A 19,729-nucleotide genomic window follows, 5' to 3' on the forward strand; every position below is an offset into this window, starting at 1 on the left:
GTACTATTATATTCTTTCACGATATTTTCCAATGCCAGCTAGGTAAAAAGGAAATTATTTTTATAAAGATGAAAAAGGAAATCACCAGCTCACCTATGCTTACAACTTTAGATTTCGGAGAGCCTGGGAAACCTGGGAAAGAAGTGGTGGGGTTGCCCAGTTCTATCCAAATTGCTTAGCATTTTATTTTAAACATTTATAATTCATAGAAGAATGTTGGATCGATACTGATCATCAATGAGTTTCAATCGCTATATGCATTCTTAATCATGAAATACCATCTCATCATGATCAAGAGCACATATAGTGTTTGGAACACATTGATGATCAGTATCCATCCAACACTCTTCTATGGATTTTAAATGTTTGAAATATAGTGCTAAGCTTTTTGGATCAAACTGGAAAACCATCTCTTTTTTTCAATCTATTTTTATGTTCTGCTTGCATTTGATAAACGTTGAGTTCAAACACAGCATGAAGCTGATTACACATATAACAACACTGAGTGTCATGTTCATTTTATCATACATAGTATCATATCATATCAAAATGTACTAATCACAATCCACTGGAATGACTAACATTTTAGATTTAACAAAAGTAAATTTTCACTCCATAAAATCAGTGGAGCTAAGAAGTGAGTGAGAGTATTAATTAGTGGTAATCATCTGGTTAGTTTTAATTGATGTTGGAGTAACTTATACAAAGAGATTTCATCAAGGTAATTCATGACAAAGTGATAAACAGACACATTCTGACACATAACGTTTGAGGGAATATCTCCCCTCTCCAGTTTAAACAAAGAAAAAGATCGGCACTCCTTGAATTCTTTTTAAGTCAAATACTTTATTTACTAAATCCCATGCATGGCAGGCGTCACAGTAATGTGTTTTACCTTGAGCACAAGCCTTTCTCAAACAGAATAGTTTGAGAAAAAAACACCTCACCTGAGGTCACTCAGTTCATTGAGGCTACCTGCGATCACAGGTGGAGGACCGTGGGAACCTCCAGCTGTGACCGCAATAGCCAGAGTGATGTCACCGCTCATCAGCCTCTGCCTGAAGTTCACAGCGGGTAGTCATATTCTATGCCCGTTCGCTGTCACTTCAGATGTAGCAGAGCTAGAATCATCATGGGACTTGTGTGGATTACATCAGATCTGGGTGTTTTGCAGGTTAATAAAGGGGTGAAAGAGGGTGGTTTTTGTATATTATTTCAAATAAAGGAGTTTGTCCTGTGTTGTGTTTGTTTCTTTTCACCTACAGATTAGCAATGGGGGTCTCATAGATGCCTCCCATTACTAATCCAGGGCTGAGGGGCAGATGTGAGCTGTCATTAACTTCTTATTACCCCGATTGCCACTGCACTGCACAGGTCAATTGGGAAGAACCGGGTAAAGTTCCAGGATTTATTAGATGCAACAGTCCTGGGTGGCTGCAGGCTGCTATTTCTAGGCTGGGGTAACCCAATAAGCCTCCCCAGCCTGAGATATTATGTCACTGGTGACAGACAATCCTGTGATATCCGGCAATAAAAAGTCAAAGCATTTGGCTGCGCAAATGCTCCCTTACTTTCAATTATTCCTGCTGTCAGTATTCAGTGTACTAGTTATCTCCTCTGCTGGGTTTTCACCCTTTTCCTTTTAGCACCCAAGGGAACTCCTCTTCCCTTCAGCTGCTAATCATCTGTATTTTCCCTTGGGTTTAAATACTCTCATATTCCCTGGACTTGTGCTGGTGATATTCAGTTCCTTCACAAACTCTGGATGCAAGCAAGCGGCTATTACTCATCAGTAGGATCGTTGCTGCTATTTACTAAACATCTTACTGAGTCCTCTAGAGTTAAGTTGTTTGTTGTCTTCCCTTGCTTGCTATTTCTGTGTGTCCTTTAGTGCCTAGTGGGGTTGACAAAGAGCTCATCCCATCAGCTCCCTACCTAAGGCCCAGATCAAGGTCAGCCTAGGGTCAGGTATCTGGCTTAGCGCATAGGTGCAGAACCTATCTAGGGCGGTGAGGGAACCCAGGGCCCAGCGGTAGGCTTGGTCAGGGGTCACCATCTCCCCCTTCCCTAGACACAGGGTTTCCCTTCCCTTTCGCCATTTGTTTGGTACTTCCCCATACCTAGTGTGACATTATCACCAGCTGCACATAAAAAGTAAAAGAAAAAAAACTGACATGGGTTTTTTTTTTTCTTTGGCTGTTGTGTTTTTTTTGTTTGTTTTTTTCTTCCTATGGATTCCATCGCTGTTCTGGCTCAGCGACTTCAGGGTCTGTCCCTGGAGGTTGCAGACCTTAGGGCTGCTTCTCACTTGCGAGTTTCTCGCAGCAGAGCAATGGAATCGGACACATGTTAGTGAATGATTCAGCTCGCATTTGCGATTTTTTTTTCTCAGTCCAAATCAGACAGAGAAAAAAATCGCAGCATGTTGCTTTTTTTGCGAGTTTCTACTGCGAGTCTCTCCAATGCAAGTCTATGGGAGCATGTAAATAATCGGATGTCACGGGACGGCACTCACACCATCCTAGTGACATCCGATTTTCTAAATACATTTCTCGCATGTTTCCTAAAACACTGGAAACGAGTGATGTCTTACAATGTCTGTCAATCACAATTCTCTGTCAGTCGGTCTCTCCCTCTCAGTCTCTATTCTCTCTCTATCGGTCCGTCACTATCTCTGTTCCTCTCTCACAGTCTGTCGGTCATTTTCCCCTCCTCTCTCATACTCACCGTTCCCCGATCCCCAGCGCGGCGCTGCACGGCATTCACACTGCTGCGGCGTCTTTTACTATTTTGAAAAAGCCGGCCGCTCATTAAACAATCTCGTATTCCCTGCTTTCCCCACCCACAGGCGCCTATGATTGGTTGCAGTGAGACACGCCCCCACGCTGAGTGACAGGTGTCTCACTGCACCCAATCACAGCAGCCGCTGGGCGTGTCTATACTGTGCAGTGAAATAAATAATTAAAAAAACCGGCGTGCGGTCCCCCCCAATTTTAATACCAGCCAGATAAAGCCATACGGCTGAAGGCTGGTATTCTCAGGATGGGGAGCTCCACGTTATGGGGAGCCCCCCAGCCTAACACTATCAGCCAGCAGCCGCCCAGAATTGCCGCATACATTAGATGCGACAGTTCTGGGACTGTTCCCGGCTCTTCACGATTTGCCCTGGTGCGTTGGCAAATTGGGGTAATAAGGAGTTAATGGCAGCCCATAGCTGCCACTAAATCCTAGATTAATCATGCCAGGCGTCTCCCCGAGATACCTTCCATGATTAATCTGTAAGTTACAGTAAATTAACACACACACCCGAAAAAATCATTTATTAGAAATAAAAAACACTAACAAATTCCCTCATTACCAATTTAATAAGCCCCAAAAAGCCCTCCATGTCCGGCGTAATCCACGGACCTCCAGCGTCGCTTCCAGCTCTGCTGCATGAAGGTGACCGGAGCTGCAGAAGACACCGCCGCTCCTGTCAGCTCCACGCAGCAAATGAGGTGAGTAGCGCGATCAGCTGAGCTGTCACTGAGGTTACCCGCGGCCACCACTGGATCCAGTGGAGGCCACCGGGTAATCTCAGTGACAGCTCAGCTGATTGCGCGGCTGTCTTCAGTTGCCGCGTGGAGGTGACAGGAGCGGCCGGGGATCAGGGATCGGTGAGTATGAGAGAGGGCTGCTAACTTCAGTCACTCAGGGGATTAGCGGTCACCGGTGAGTCCTTCACTGGTGACCGCTAATCAGGACGCGGCACAGACAGAGCTGCAGCATGACAATGAAGTCGGGTGAAGTTCACCCGAGTTCATTCTGATCGTGCGGCTCTGTCTGTGTGAGCTGTCATCTGCCATTCAGCTCTGCTACATGGCTGTCTGTGTCTGCTGTCAGCGGCCATGTAGCAGAGCTGAATGGCAGATGACAGTAAAAAATATATGCATTACACACGCATTACACACGCATTACACACGCTAGTAAAATCATTAATTTATTCAGGAAAAGCATCGCACTTGCGTTGCACTCGGACCTAACGTGAACTAAAATCAGCTGAGTTTTTTTCAGCCCAGTCGGACCGATTTTACTCGCATAGATGTGTTTCCAGCCTTAAGCTAGCTGTTCTGCAGCAGTGGTCTCAGACTCCTAATGTTGGGAGTTCTGCAGGTAGGCAGGTCCAGCTGGAGCCCAAAATTGCTCTCCCAGACAGATTTACAGAGGATAGAGACACATTTTTTGTATTTAAAGAAGCCTGTAAACTGTACTTTAATCGTCAGCCTTACTCCTCTGGAAATGAGAAATGGGATTGTGATCTCACAGTTGCAATAGGATGCACAATCCTGTGCTTTCTCTTTGCCACATGACTCTGGTTGCCTCTGGTCAGTGGATGACTTATTTGAGACCTTGGGTGTCATCTATGATGATTCTGTGATTCTGACCGAGTCTCCTTGGCTGAGTCCAGGCTGCATCTCCTCCAGCATAGGGAATCAGTCAGCAGAGACTTATTGTACAGAGTTTCGTAAATGGGCAACAGGCACCAAGTGGAATGACCCGGCCAATTGTTTCAAAGTCTTTCAGAGAGGTTGAAAGGTGCCTTGATGATTTATGAAACTCCTGTGTCCTTGAAGGCTGCCATGTCCTTGGCTATACATGTGGACAGACGCCTCAAAGATAGACTGATTAGGGGGGCAATCTGGGGGTGAGCCATCACTCATAGATTTGGAGAAGCCCATACAGCTACGGGGAACCACTAATTCTCATGTTCCCACTAAAATCCACAAAAAGAAGGGGGTTTAATTTTCTTGGGGTAAAGTTGGTCATTTCATTGGAGTCTGTCCCTCAGTTCCTAAGCAGAAAGGAACATCTGGAACTTGGCTGACCCTTGGTGGTGTGGGAATGGATAATCAGGGTGTGTGTTTGTCTTCCACATGTAATTCTTGCTTTGTCCTCACAGCAGAGGTGGTGCTAGAGAGCAGGACTGAGCAAATGTTATGTCTTTGTTGACAGTGGAGCAAGTGTCAAAAAGGACATATGGTCTATTTGTAAGAGCTCATTGGCTTACCTGCAGAATGTTAACTAAACCCATCTCTATCTATGCCATTGACTCAGCACTTCTTGCTCAGGGATGCCTGACACAGATGGTACATGATATCAAAATGAGGGTAGGAGCTCTGCATTATGAAGTAATTGTTTGCTATGTCTTGGAAGGCTTTCCCACTCCCAATTTAATGGCTGTACCCTGGTTGGAGAAACATAATCCTGTAGTGGATTTGCAATCCAAGGAAGTGAAGTGTGGAAACTACTATTTTGATAACACTTCTCTCTCTGCGGTCTCTATGTAGATGTTACCTGCATTTTTGTCTGGGATTGAGGACGTATTTTCGAAGAGTGGGCGTCAGGATATGCCTCCCCATCATGTATTTGACTGTCCCATTAATCTGCTCACTGGAGCAAAACTAAAGTCCAGACTGTATAATCTTTCTGGCCCAGAGAGACAGGTCTTGAAAGATTACATTGCTAAGAGTCTGGAGAAGGGACATATCAGATCCTTCTGTTTGCCCATGGTGGCAGGTTTCTTCTTCGTTAAGAAGAAAGATGGCGGTCTCTGCCCTTGCTTGGATTTTCAGGTATTGAATCAGTTTACAGTCCGAGACCCTTATCCTCTCCCTTTTATTCTGGATCTATTTAACCAGATTGTAGGAACTAAATGGTTCTCCAAGTTTGACTTAAGGGGGCTTGCAATCTAGTTAGAATCAGAGAAGGGGATGAATGGAAAACGGATTTCAATACACGTGATTTGCACTTCAAAAGTCTCCTCATGCCATTTGGTCTCACCAATGCCCCTGCTGTTTTTCAGCATTTGGTATGATATTTTTCACCATTTGGTTGGCAGGTTTGTGGTGATTTATTTGGACGATATCTTGATCCACTCACCCGATATGGAGACACATTAGGTGCATTTTAAACAGGTATTACAGATCTTGAGAGATAACAAACTGTATACAAAACTGGAGAAGTATGTTTTTACTGTTCAAGAGGTGCAATTTTATTGAAGCCGTGGAAGCACCCCGAGAGGGCGCGAAATGGCAGTTGTCCGGCATGTTTGTGTGTTTTTCCCTCCCCTGATGCCCTGATCCATAACCCGCTTTCCAATAAAGGATTTTTGTACAGCTTCACCGGTGAGTGCCTTTTTACCTTCTTTCATTGCATTCTGCATGTGTTTTTTTGCTTTAAAAGAGCACCACGGTGGCTATTTTGATTTTTTTTGCCTGGCGGCTGAAGGTATTAACCATTTGCGAACTGTGGCATTCGAGGCCTTTTTATTATTGGTGATGGTTTAACGGAGCCTCCAGTGATACTGCCTGAACAGTGCCCAACGTTTCTTCATCTTCGAACCTATTTTATTTATTTAAAGTGAACTTGTCAGGTGCAATATGCACCCAGGATCACAAGCAGTTTTGGGTGTATACTAATCCCTGCTTTTGGCCCCTTTCACACATCAGTGATTCTGGTACGTTTGTGCTTTTTTTTAAATGTACCAGAATCACTGACATACGCAGACCCATTCTAATCAGTGGGTCTGCTCACACATCAGTGATTTTTCACTGAATGTGTCTCCGTGCAGCGTGCACCCTTGGCCGTGATTCTGCACGGAGACATGTCAATTTTTTTCTGGCATCACTGATGACCCACGGACCACACTATGGTGTGATCCGTGTGTGATCAGTGAAACATGTACCAGAAAATCACGGACATATTAAATATTAAATATTTTCTACTTACCTTGCCTGCGATTAGCTGTGCCTGCTCCGCTCTCGGCAGCTCCTGCCTGGCTCATGAATATTCATGAAAGCAGGAACTGCCGACCAGGAAGTAAGTGCTGAGAGCGGTGGGCGGACGCTGGAGAGCCGAGGAGATCAGCACCATAGACAGCAGCAGTAAAGGCAGGTGAGTAATGTCCATGTGCAATCACGGATTGCACATGGAAAACCCACGTGTGCCGTGAATTACGGAACACGGAGGGACAGGTGTGTGTTTTACACGTCAGTGAAGAACGTCAGTGTTTTTCACTGACGTGTGAAACGGGCCTTAGGCCCTGTTTCGCTGCAGAAAATGTTCATAACATCTCTGCAGTGAACCACCAGCAAAACCTATGGGAAAAAAAAATGCTGTGCGCACTATGCGGATTTTGACAGCTGCATGTTTTGCTGCAGGATTCCCGCAGCAAAAACAATTGCATGTCACTTCTTTTCCGCACGTCGCTGCGGCATTTCACTCCATTGATTGCCATGTAATCGTGAAATCCCGCAGGGAATAACGCAGGCAGCAAATTCTGTGCGGTTCATTGCGTTTTCCTGCGTTATTCCCTCCGGTATTTCGCGGTTTACCTGCGGTAATTTTCATCGCTGCCTGCGGTTTGCAGGGAAGTGATGTCATTATGACAGGAAGAGGAAGCGGAGCAGAGAGTAAACACACAGAGATCACAGACACAGACATAGAACACACACATATCGCACTCACACACAGACATATAGAATACACATAGAAAGCAAACGGAAATATAGAAAAAAAAACACGTGGGCTCTGCTGTATTTTTACCGTCCAGCCAAGGTAAGCACACAGCGGCGGCCTGGTATGCTCAGGCTGGGGAGGGCGAGGGGCAGGGTTAATGCCCCCCCTCCCGCAGCCGAGAATATCAGCCCGCAGCTGCCCCGGGACTGTTGCATCCATTATGCAGCAGTACCGGAGTGTCCCCGACTCTTCCTGTTGCCGTGATGCAGTGGCAGACAGGGTAATAAGGAGTTAATGGTGGCGGATCGCCGCCACTCTTTAATCATGCAGCGTCTATGAGACAGTTGACATGATCAACCTGTAAGTAAAGTGAAAAAAAGCACACACTGAAAAATCCTTTATTTTAATAAAACACAAATAAGCCCCTGGTTCACCCCTTTATTAACCCCTCCCGAAACACACAGCTCCGGCGTAATCCACGTCCTGCGATGCTTGCATCCAGCCGCGACTGACACTGACACACTGCTGAATGCAGCCTCGCAGCGAGACAGCAGAGGTAACCACAGGGCATTTCCCACGGCCGGTAATGTGAACTCACTACCGCTCGGGAGAAATGCAGCGATCTGTCCCCTATCTATCTATTTATCTATCTATCTATCCTTCTATCTATCCTTCTATCTGTCTATTTATCTATCTGCTATCTATCTCAGAAGGAAATTATTATTTTATTTTTTTTTTCAATGTGCTTTATTGCATTGAATGCAATAAAACACATGTACCAAGCCGCACGCGGCAAAACCGCGGCAATACCGCGGTAAAACTGCAGCAAACCGCATGCAGTTTTCGGGTGCGGTCTGCCGCGTTTTTTTGCCACGGGTGCGGTAATCTTTCAGACCCTGCGGAATTTTCTTAAGAAAATTCCGTTTTCCAGTGCGCACAGGGCCTAATAATCCCAGCCTATAGTAGCATACATGAATAAAGCTTTAGAAAAAGTATTTCTGAAGATCCTTTATGATATGCTAATGAGTGCAGGGATTAGTCGCAAGGGCGTTAGTTTCTGCGCTCATTCCGCCCTCTTAGCATGTTAGTACCCACAGGGGCGTACTAGCATGCTATTTAATGCCCATTGCCCAGCGTCATCATCAGTGGTGATGCGCGTACCTGTGTCTGTTGCATCGCCTCAGAACGCCAGGCTTAGGGTCAGTGTGTATGATCGGAAGTCCCTGGACCGCTCTTGGTTCTGGGTGCATACAGGATCTGACAGCTTTCCTTTAATGTGTACTTTACACTATAATATATAATATATTCTGAATAATCTTTGTCCTAATCTTCCTTTTATTAAATATAGGCTATATAGGCATTGTCATTTCAGTAAAATTCTAGTCATAAGTCATTTGTTACGTTTTATATATTGTAATTCTATTATGTTTTTATTTTATCTACAGTCTCTCACTAGTTACATGGAAATTTCTAAACAACTTGGAGATAATGTCGGGCTAGGAAAAGCATATGAAGCAATGGCAAAAGCTTTGGAAAGGTAAGTTAGCACTCCAATGTCTTGCTGTCACTGCCAATTTATTCAACTGTGAATGACTTGAATTGCTAGAGATCTGTCACTTCCCATTTACTGGCTCTTTACGTCTTAAGCACTGCCCTTCTTGAGTGACCCTTTCAGTCTAAATTATCTGAAACAAATACAGTTTAAAAGGGCAGAGTGAGACAGCATCAAAGCGTTCCTGTCCTGTGCTCTTACCTGTGCATTGTATTTGTACAGATTTCTGTTCTATAAATTTAAAACACAGATGCAAAGAAATTTTTAGGTAAAGTATAATGGGGATTTAGCAGTAGTTTGATATGATCAGTTCTTTAAATTATTTTTTTTTTACAGAAAAGTTACAGTGTTAATTTAGGTATGAATAACATTTTTTAGTTTTCCTATTGAATTGAGCTACATATGTAGTTGAGAAACATTTTGTAAATCCATTGCATTACATATCTTCGTCGACCATCTATATCACCGTACAGAGCTGTGCTGACAATTCTGCAAGCTTCAGGTTAGAATGTCACCTTTTTGGAATTTAGCTTTAATCCCTTGCACTGTAAAATAATCTAAATTATGGGAAATTAGACTAGCTCTCTTACTACATCATAGGATATGAAAGAATGTCATCCTCAGTGGCGGAACTAGAGTCAGATTGTCCCCAGTGTAAGATTTGTACCTGAGCCTTCCCTCCATTCCTACTGCATGTTGATTAAATGTATGGGCCCTTGTAGCTTTCTAAATACTATAAAGACGTATGTGTTGCCTTCCCCCCCATTGTTTATATTGTTTATTGTAATATTCCCGTCCTGTACTAATGTCCCTTATCTTGGGACCCTTGCATACAGCACCAGAACCACCATCAGTACTTGAATACGTCATTAGAACCATCATCAGTATTTGAATACAGCATCACAGTCACCATCAGTACATGAATACATCACCAGAAACTTCAGTATGTGAATACATCACCAACATCACAACATGAATACAGCAATAAAACCACCACAAATACATGAATATACTTATAACACTGAGCTTGGTACAGTGATCAATTGCAATCTTCAGTCAGTCCCTGACATATACAGTATGATCGACTGCAATGGCAGGTCAGCCCACATGCAATATACAATTGTATTGTATGAACTTACAACTCCTGGTATGTCCTTAACAATGATAAGAAGATTAAGGAAGTTGGTGTTTCTAGCCCTCATCAGACAGTAGACCAAACAGGAACCACAGTTTAGAGATGAGCCAGTACCGTAATATTCGTAATTGCTATACTCTTAACAAGTACTTTGTAATACTCGTGTATTCGTTCCGAATATCGAGTACAATGCAAGTCAATGGAAAATGCAAGTAATTTTCTGCTGAACCCAACAATGAGATCCGGGGGCCTGAGGAAAAGGCTGAAATGGATGGGTGAGTGATGAAACTGAATAGGGAGAGCCAGGAGAATATGCCTGCATGCTTTTCTGACTCACATATGGTTTCTGGGAATGAGGATGTCACAGTATAACGCCACTTTTACAGATGCACAAGAACACCTGACAAACCTAATCTAAATTGCATTTTAAAGGCCAAAAAGGTTAAGATTAGTGTTTCCTGCATAATCACTTGAATATAAGGCTAAATAAACTGGAGAATAAAACCAATAATTCTTTTAGTGTTTGTTCACACGTAGTGTTTTGGCTTTTTTTTCTTTTACAATTGGGAGGGCCCTAACATACATTTTGTAGGTCCCTCTGCTATACATAATTTCTCGTTAGCTGTTCCCCAGCACTTTACAAGGCCAGCTAGAATGTGCCCGTTGGTATGTTGATCTTTGACTTGAGGGGCCTCAAGTGGTCCTGTAACATAGGTTTTGGAGGGACTGTTGTTACTTATACATTTAGGCTGTCTCTCCCTCATTGAGACTCAGATAGTGGAATACATATTCCATAGCAGTTTACAATGTGCCCATTATGGCGGTGAGCTTTACCCTCCTCCTCCTCCACGTCATTTTGCGGTTCTCAATTCAAGTTTTCAGAGGGCCTGCAGGTGTCAAGAAACTTTAGCTTGGTAAGGGCCCTGAAGTGGCCCAGTAACATACGTTTGGGAGGGACTGCTCTTACTTATGCATTGAGGCGGTCCCTCCTTCATTGAGACGCAGATAGTGAAATACATATTCCATAGCAGTTTACAATGTTTCCATTGTGAAATTGGGCTTTACCCTTCTCCTCGTCAAATTTCCCGATTTGGAACATAAACCTGTGTGTGTGTAAGCCAGAAGAGCGAGAGAGCAGATTCTGTCTTGGATGGCAGAAAACAAGATCTCTTCGCATTTCTCAAGCAGCAACAAATTTTCCACGTCCACATAGTCTACTGTGGATACACAGAAGGCTGGCCCTTCCAGTTCTCAACCGGGTCCTCCTTCCTCGCTCCATCATCAGTCACAGGAGACATATGATCCCAAGTTTAGCCACTCTGAGGATCTGTTTTGTACGTATCCTTTGGTTGGCTCTGGCCTATCACCGTGCAGCATTGAAGAGAGACGTGAAGAGGTGGCGTTCGTTGATGCGCAAGTATTTGAGGACCTACAGCCAGAAAAAAGCCAGTTTGATTAACCTGATTTACTGTCTCCAGAGATAAAGGCTGATGATGATGAGATACAGTTGCCATCAGGTCTGCCTACAATCTCAACTGTGAAGGAGGATGAGATGGAAGACGAGGTGGTCAATGATGAGTCCTCTGATCCGACCTGGACCTTTGCCATGCATAGCCAGCACAGCATCACAGAGGAAGATTGATATGTAGCACCAACACAGGTACCAAGGGTTAGTGGTTTTCCCAGAGTGAGAACTGGGTCAACTGTTCTGAAGAGCACCCCACTGTGGCCCAAGTCAGGGAAAGGGGGTGTTCAGCTGGTGTCTGGAAGTTTTTTCTGAAAATCCTTCAGAAAAAACATTGTAATCTGTAGCATCTGCCATACCAAGTTGAGCAGAGGCCAGGGCAAAAGCAACCTGAGCACCACCAGTATGCGGAACCACATGGCAGCCAATCACCTCAGTAATAATAATAATAATAATGATCTTTAATTTTATAACGCCAACATATTTCGCAGCGCTTTACAATTCAAAGGTTCATATACAAGCAAGTAACAGTTATAGAAAATACAATAATTATAGCAAAAAAGACAACCCTGCTCATGAGACAATGAGGTGGGGGGACAAGATACAGGTACACTGTTCATTTCCAATGACAATCCAGCCATCTCAAAGAAATGAGGATAGATAAAGGCTGCCTGAACCAGTCAGCCAATCTTTGAGATGCATTTGGGTGCGGTGGATTTTGAGGGAGAGTTATGTTGTGAGACATCGTGGATGGATTATGTGAATTTAATTCGATTAGAGAGTGTGCTAGCTCACCTTAAAAAGATGTGTTTTTAGGCAGCATCTGAAGCAGTGTAAGTTGTGGTTCATCCTGGTTTCTTGGGTCAGAGCATTCCAGAGGATTGATGCAGCTCAGGAGAAGTCTTGGATCCGGTAGTGGGAAGTTTGGATTAGTGTGGATGTTAGTCAAAAGTCAATTTGCGAAGCGTGATATACAGAGATGATGTCGGGGGCTGCAGCACTGTAGAGAGCTTTGTGGGTGAGAACAAGCAATTTGAATTGGATCATGTGATATATGGGCAGCCAGTGCAATGACTGGCATTGAGCAGAAGCATCCGAGTAACGGTTACCCAGATAGGTGACCCTGGCTGCAGCATCAAGTATTTACTGTAGAAGAGAGAGTCTGGTTAGAGGGAGACCAATTAATAGAGAATTGCAGTAGTCAAGGTGGGAGGGGATCAGGGCCATGGTGAGGGTTTTTGTTTCCATGTGGATTCTAGAGATGATCTTGAGGTGCAAGCAACAGTAGTGGGCAAGAGATTGTATTTAGGAGGTGAAGGAGAGATTGGTGTCGAGCATAACCCCCAGACAACAAGCCGGCTGCCTATGAGTTATTATCGTGATACCACACACAGAGAGGGAGATGTCAGGTTTAGGGAGATTAGAAGACGGATGGAATAGAAGTAGTTTAGTTTTGGAAAGTTTAAGTTTCAAATAGAGAGCAGACATGACGTTGGAAACTGCAGACAGACAGTAGGTGGTCAGAACACCAGGGTACCAAATTTGTGTCTGCGGGTCAGACCACTGCCATGTCGCCTGTGCTATGTCCTTTACAATTTGATGTCCAAGAAGCAGGCGCTCATAGATCCTGCCCAGAAACTGCAATTGCACAGACACAGAAAACATCACCCACATCCACTTACTTGTCCTAGCAAAGCGTCCAGTTGTTCATACCTCAGAGCTTGGAAAGGAAGCGTAAATTCCCAGCCATGCACGCACAGGCACAAAACCTAAACTTGCACATTGCCAAATTGCTAATCGTGGTGATCTTGCCGTTTAGGCTTGTGGGCACACAGTGTTTCCGTGATCTCTTGGCTGTGGCTGCCTATTGATACAGTGTTCCCAGCCGCCACTATTTTGCCTGATGTGCCCTCCCTGCGTTACACAACGACGTGTAAAACAATCTCAACCGTGCTCTGACCAATGCCGTAACAGGGAAGGTCCACCTGACAATAGACACGTGGACAAGTTGTTGTGGACAGGGTCGATACATATCTGTCATGGCACACTGGGTGAACCTGGTGGAGGCTGGGACAAAATTGCAAACTGGAACATCACACATCCTACCCACTCCAACAATAGCAAGCCCAACATCTACTAGCGTTTCTGCCTCATCATATGCCACTTCCTGTTTCCCCTCCTCCTCCTCCTGCTTCTCATCCTCTGCTGAATTACCCTCCCCATCACTGCCAAACAGGGAGCTGTGCAGCAGCGCATCGGCATAGCGGCAACATGCTCTGCTGAAGCTAATCTGTTTACATCAGAAACCACACACTGCAGCACAACTGTGGCAAGGTATAAAAGAACAGACCGATTAGTGGCTATCCCCGCTGCACCTCCAACGCGGTTTGGTTGTCTGCAATAATAGGCGTAACCTTGTGGTGGCTTTAAAGGTCGGCAAGCTGGTACACGTGCCATGCATGGCTCATGTGCTGAACCTAGTTGTTCAGAAATTTATCAAAACATAACCTGACTTTCCATACCTACTTGATAAGGTAAAAAAAACAAATTACCATAAAAACAAAAAAGTGAGCCAGAGTATGAGTTGTACATGCAACTTGTAAGCTCATGTCCACTTGAGAAGGTGCGCCGTATTATCGCCCATTTTCACCACTTTTGCTGGTCTTATAGTGCTGCAAAAGCGCTTGAATGTGCCAAGTCACCGACTCATGTGCGACCTGCCTACGTGGTGGAACTCTACATATCATATATTGGCGAGGATTAGTGAGCAGCAGAGGGCAGTGGCTGAATACCAGCTTCAACATGCCCGTCACACGAGAGTCAGTCACCACACATAACAACTGTTGAGTGGGTGTGGATCGCTTACATCTGTGAGGTTCTTGAGAACTTTGAGTACTGCACCAAGCTTGTGAGCGGTGATCAGGCTATTATTAGCTTAACCATCCCACTGCTGTGTGTCAGTTGAAACAATCGCTGCATAATCTCAAAGAGGAAGCTTTGAGTGCTCAGCATGAGGCTATGGAGCCAGATTTCCCAATGGGTGATACTACCCAGCCCAGCCAATATTCTGAGGCAACATTGGGTGATGTGAGGAAGATGAGGAGGAAGAAGACTTGTTTTTCTTTACTACTGAGAGGACTCCCAATGCTACACAGGGGACTTTCATCCCCAGCTTTATGTCTGTCCAGCATGGATGGGCTCAAGAAGAGGAGGTGGAGGAGGGGAGTCAACGTGAGGAGAGGATGGATATTGTTCCTCCTGGTTGGGACACAGAGCGTTTGCCTCTTTCCAGCTTAGCCCACATGGCACAGTTCATGTGTAAGTGTCTATGGCAAGACCCTCGTGTCATACACATTTTATCCAACAACCTATACTGGTTGGCCACCTTTCTGGACCCATGGTACAAGGAAAAATTTCCTTCTCTCCTTTTGGAGCCACCAAAGGGTTGCACAATAGAATCCTTCAAGAGGGTCATTGTAGATCAGCTGCTGAAACTATCACCCTCAGACAACGCTGGCGGCAGAATTAATGGGGAGAGACATGAACACCAGGTCCAACAGAGGTGGGGGAAAATGTGTGCAAACTGGGCCATTTTCAATAAACCAGCACATCAGCAAGGCTATTCTTTACCTCCATGAGGGATTGTTCTGATTTTTCCAGATCGATAAAACAATTCCACTGAAACAATTCCACTGAGATTGGTGCTCGGGTCACACGATCATGACTGATCCTCGGTGCCATTTATTTTTGTAACAATGCCAAGGAGGGAAAAGTTGCACAACATGGTCAAGGGGTACATAAGTGACCATACTTGTGTCCTTTCTGATGCTTCAGTTCCCTTTTATACACCTTGGAGGTGCTGCCTGCCTGGCAGGTAGTATGATGTCAGAGCGTGCTTTCAGTTTTGCAGGGGCAATCATCACTGATAGGCGCACACACCTCTCCACAGAAAATGCAGATGTAAGACCCATGGGGCAATGGGTTAACTTTACTCGTCGCCGAGCCTGGTGATGTCAGGTCTGGGGATGTCACGGGTGGCCCTACCCGGCTTTGTGGCCCCGAGGTGTACAATAAAGAAGGGGGGCTCATGATGGTGGTTTGTCTCGTGACACCACCTGCGGTCAGGGAATAGCCGCCACTGCTGTCGCTGTCTTCCGGGGCAGATGATTGTAGCAGCTAAAATGTTTCTGCTCCTCACAGGTGGAGTGGGCCCCGGGGAGGATGATGAGGGTTGTAGTGATGGCTGTCGCCGAAGCGCGGGGCGCCGGCAAGGACCGGCGGATACAGTCTCCTCGGGTTCAAGGTTTCTTTATTCACAGTTCTGGTTTATCCGGGAGATACCGATCACCGCCGTGATGGGCCCCAGTCGATCCCGAGCAATTCAAGGTCACCGCCGGTGTTCCCACTTTGAGTTCTTTCTGGTCGGGGTCCCTTCAATCCCAGTGTACGTGGAATATGGAACGGGCTGTGGGTATTTCCTGCACTCTCCGCAGACCCTGGAACCCCGTGTAGCTGTAGAAAACCTGGGCCGAGCAGCCTGCTCCAAGCCATGAGTCTTGCAGTGCTCCCAGAACTGTGGAAGTAGAGATAATGTGACTGGACCGAAGTCTCGACTATGCTCCTCACCCCAAGCTGTGCCCTGGCCTAACTGACTAAATATGAAGATGCTCCTTCCTTTTCCCATGTGGGAAAAGCCATCCCTCCGGTGGGAGAGCACCTAACTGTGTGTGAATGTGAGAAGAGCTAGCAATTAACCTCTCCTTACCTGGGATGAGTACTACATCTTAAGGGAGATGCAGTACCCTGTGGCGACTGAAGCCTCAGGGGCACCACACAGACAGACTTACTCTGATTAGATTCAACAAGGACTACATTTCTCCACAGTTTCTAATCCCTCCAGAGGAGACTAAATTCCCTCAAAATGTTGATTTTGACTACTGCTGTTAATGTCCACCCCTTCCCATATAAAGCTGTTTCCTTTCTGCGTGAACCATGACTCAGTCCATAGGGTTAATATTTGTTAACGCTATGCACATTGTGCAGTGGTGGACAAGCCAGGACAGTACTCCCACTCCAGCCTAACTACTATTTGTCTTGTGATGATGACTCCCTGCGTCAACCATAACTCAGGCGATAGGGCTAATTTTTTGTAAACAATACACATTGTGCACTAGACCAACCAGGACAGTAGTCCTACCAAACTAATATTTGTCATTGGAGACCCTTGTCACGGGTTGTCTCACATTTTGACTCAGATAGGAAATACATATTCGAAAGCAATTTACAATTACTGTTGATGAACAACCAATGGCCCTCTAAAAACTTGAATTGAGGGCTGCAGAATGACATGGAGCAGGAGGAGGATAAAGCCCAAAGCTACAATGGATGCATTGCAAACTGCTATGGAATATGTATTCCACTATCTGAGTCTCAATGTGGGAGGGACCACCCAAATGTATAAGTAAGAGCAGTCCCTCAAAAATGTATATTACTGGGCCACCTCTGGCCCAGCTGAAAACATGCTCTGACATTACACTAGCAGCCGGGCAGGCCAGCACCTCCAAGGCGTATAAGTATAGGGACATTTTGTGTATCAGGCAGCACAAAATACTAGTACTGCTTTGTATTTGGCAAGCTCACTAGCAACATAGTAATGTGGCTGATGTGGAGGACAGCAAAAGTCAGGCTGTGAACCCCTAAATATTGTGGAAACAGGAACGGTGCGTTTAGTGTATTAGGCAGCACAAATGGTAGAGTCCTGCTTTGTATTTGCAAAGGCCACTAGCAACGTATTAATGGAAACAGGTCCCAATTCCGTACCTAATCTACAATCTCTTCCTCCCTGCTGTGACCTTGTTCAGTGGTTTCAGCTCTTAAAAGAGCTATTGTATTCTGGACAGTACTATGGAGGTAGTGACATGCTGCTTTAAACTCTGTCCCTGCTCCAAAATCTGTCCCTCTGTACGCTACACTGACCTACACACTGCAGGTAGCCCTGAAAAGGGTTTTTGTGGTATTAAGAGGCCTACACTCTCCCTTGCAGTTGCTCGCTCTAGCCCTATACTCATACAACACTGGCTTCGGATGCAATGTGCACAAACTAGTGGTGAAAGGGCTTTTATAGACCCTATGATGCTGCACGGCCAGCCAATCACAGTAATGCCACAACCAAGATGGCTGCGGCATTACTGTGATTTTTTAAGAAGCCCAGCATGTTTAGTGGCTGCCAAAACGGCTGGGAGGGACATATGAATATAGCGAGGCGAATTCACAAAAACTCACAATGTAATGAATACCCCGAATAGCATACTAGTCGTACGAGTAGCGAATAGTAACAATTGCACTCACTCATCACTACTGATTATTCATAGACAGTAGCATTGTTAAACATTTAAAGAGAAACGTAATTTATGAGAGATATCTTGCATGTTTTAGGCCCTTTAACTTAAAAATAGCAGTGTCATTACAGTACTCCCTGAATAAAAAGAGCCACCCATGCTGTAGCCTAAATTATCCCTATGCTGTGCCCCTGAAATTATAATTGCTCCTCACTGTACTCCCTTCACAATAAATGACCCACAAATGTTCACTCTTATGCTCCTATAGAACTCCTATAGTCTCCACACTACCCTCTCCTACAAATCTTCCCTCCAAACCTCCGCCTTATATGCTTTGACCACCCCACTGTTTGCCTTTGTGAACTGTGACTGCCACACTGCCATTTTAAAAACTACAAACACCACACTGTTCCTTACTATTTGTAAGCCCCTCATTCTGCCCTATTTTCCATACTGAGCACTTGGTACTGCCCCTCTCTCCATTCGGAGTCCACCATGTCAAACCTCGCTCCAAAGTAAGCCTCCCATGCTACCCCTTCTCCATACTAACACCACCATGCCCTCCTTGCACTGTCCACCTTAATTAAAAAATAAAACAAAAACAGTTAAAGGGAGTCTGTTAGCACAGAATGACTGTTCAAAACAAGCATAGGTGCTCGGTTCCAACTTGGTGTGGTCAATGCACCTTCCCACCTACTTGTTTTCCCACTATCGTAACTCTTCTCTGGCTCTATAAAAGTAGTTGCATTTTTGCTGCGTATTTTTGCATTGTTTGGTGCAAATTGTTATTGAAAAATATATGTCTTTCTTTCTCCCAGCAAAGTCTATGAGAATTCAGAAATGCTGTGCGCACGTTGCTTTTAGTTTTTGGTGCACAATATAACAACAACATGTCAATTCTTTGTGGATTTTTGTCCTGTGCCCTTCCATGCATTGATTTTACTAAAAAAAACATTTGAAAAAACGCGCAAAAACAACATGCTTTTTTTGTTGTGTTTTCGGGCATAAGGTGCATTTTTCTGCCACAAGGTGCAGTTTTTTGTGAACAAATTTGAAGCAGAGTGCGCAAATAGCCTTACAGTCACTCAAAGGAATTCATGCACCCTGCAGAAATATACCAGGTAAGGAAGATAGTGGCTATGACTAGGAACGTTTCTGCTTACTTCAGCCATTCTTCTGGCTTTGCAAAAAAGAACTGTCTGTTAGAGCATCACCTAATTGACAGCTGATGAGCTTACTGAAGCCTTTGGAGGAGGAGACTAAAATTGGCAGTAGGGACAAGTGTGAAATTTATATAATTCCCATCATATTTATCCTGGAAAAAAATACATGCATGCAAAAGTGGATGGAGAAAGAACACACATGTTTATTGACATCCACTCATGACTCAGGATTTGAATAATAGGGGAATCATGAACAACAGCAGGTGGATGTGGAGGGGAATAAACAGCTGGTACAGACAGGGGACCAGGCTGACAGTCAAAATAAAAAAACAAAAAAAACAATGCTGGCCATAACAACCAATAGGTGCCTAAAGGCTGCTTTACACGCTCTGATTTCATGAGCGATCGCCAATCGAAGCGGAGGGGCGGATAATCGTTCCCGGGGTGTCACACGGAGCGATGTGTGCTGCCTCGGGAACATTGAACAACCGGACGTTCGATTTTTAGAAAATGAGCGACGTGTCAACGAGCAACAATAAGGTGAGTATTTTTGCTCGTTCACAGTCGCACGTAGCTGTT

The 19,729-nt window shown here is 44.8% G+C and overlaps 1 protein-coding gene across 3 annotated transcripts in view; it reads left to right on the forward strand.

Moving 5' to 3' along the window:
- Positions 1-19,729, forward strand: part of TTC29 (tetratricopeptide repeat domain 29) — a 408,961-nt gene that overhangs the window by 257,134 nt on the left and 132,098 nt on the right. For all 3 annotated transcript variants that reach the window (XM_075335612.1, XM_075335622.1, XM_075335630.1), the window contains one exon: positions 8,943-9,034. In XM_075335612.1, the coding sequence (XP_075191727.1) occupies positions 8,943-9,034 (92 nt within the window). The remainder of the gene's footprint in view (positions 1-8,942; positions 9,035-19,729) is intronic.

This window comes from Anomaloglossus baeobatrachus, chromosome 1 (assembly GCF_048569485.1).
Source record: "Anomaloglossus baeobatrachus isolate aAnoBae1 chromosome 1, aAnoBae1.hap1, whole genome shotgun sequence".
Taxonomy (NCBI): Eukaryota; Metazoa; Chordata; class Amphibia; order Anura; family Aromobatidae; genus Anomaloglossus; species Anomaloglossus baeobatrachus.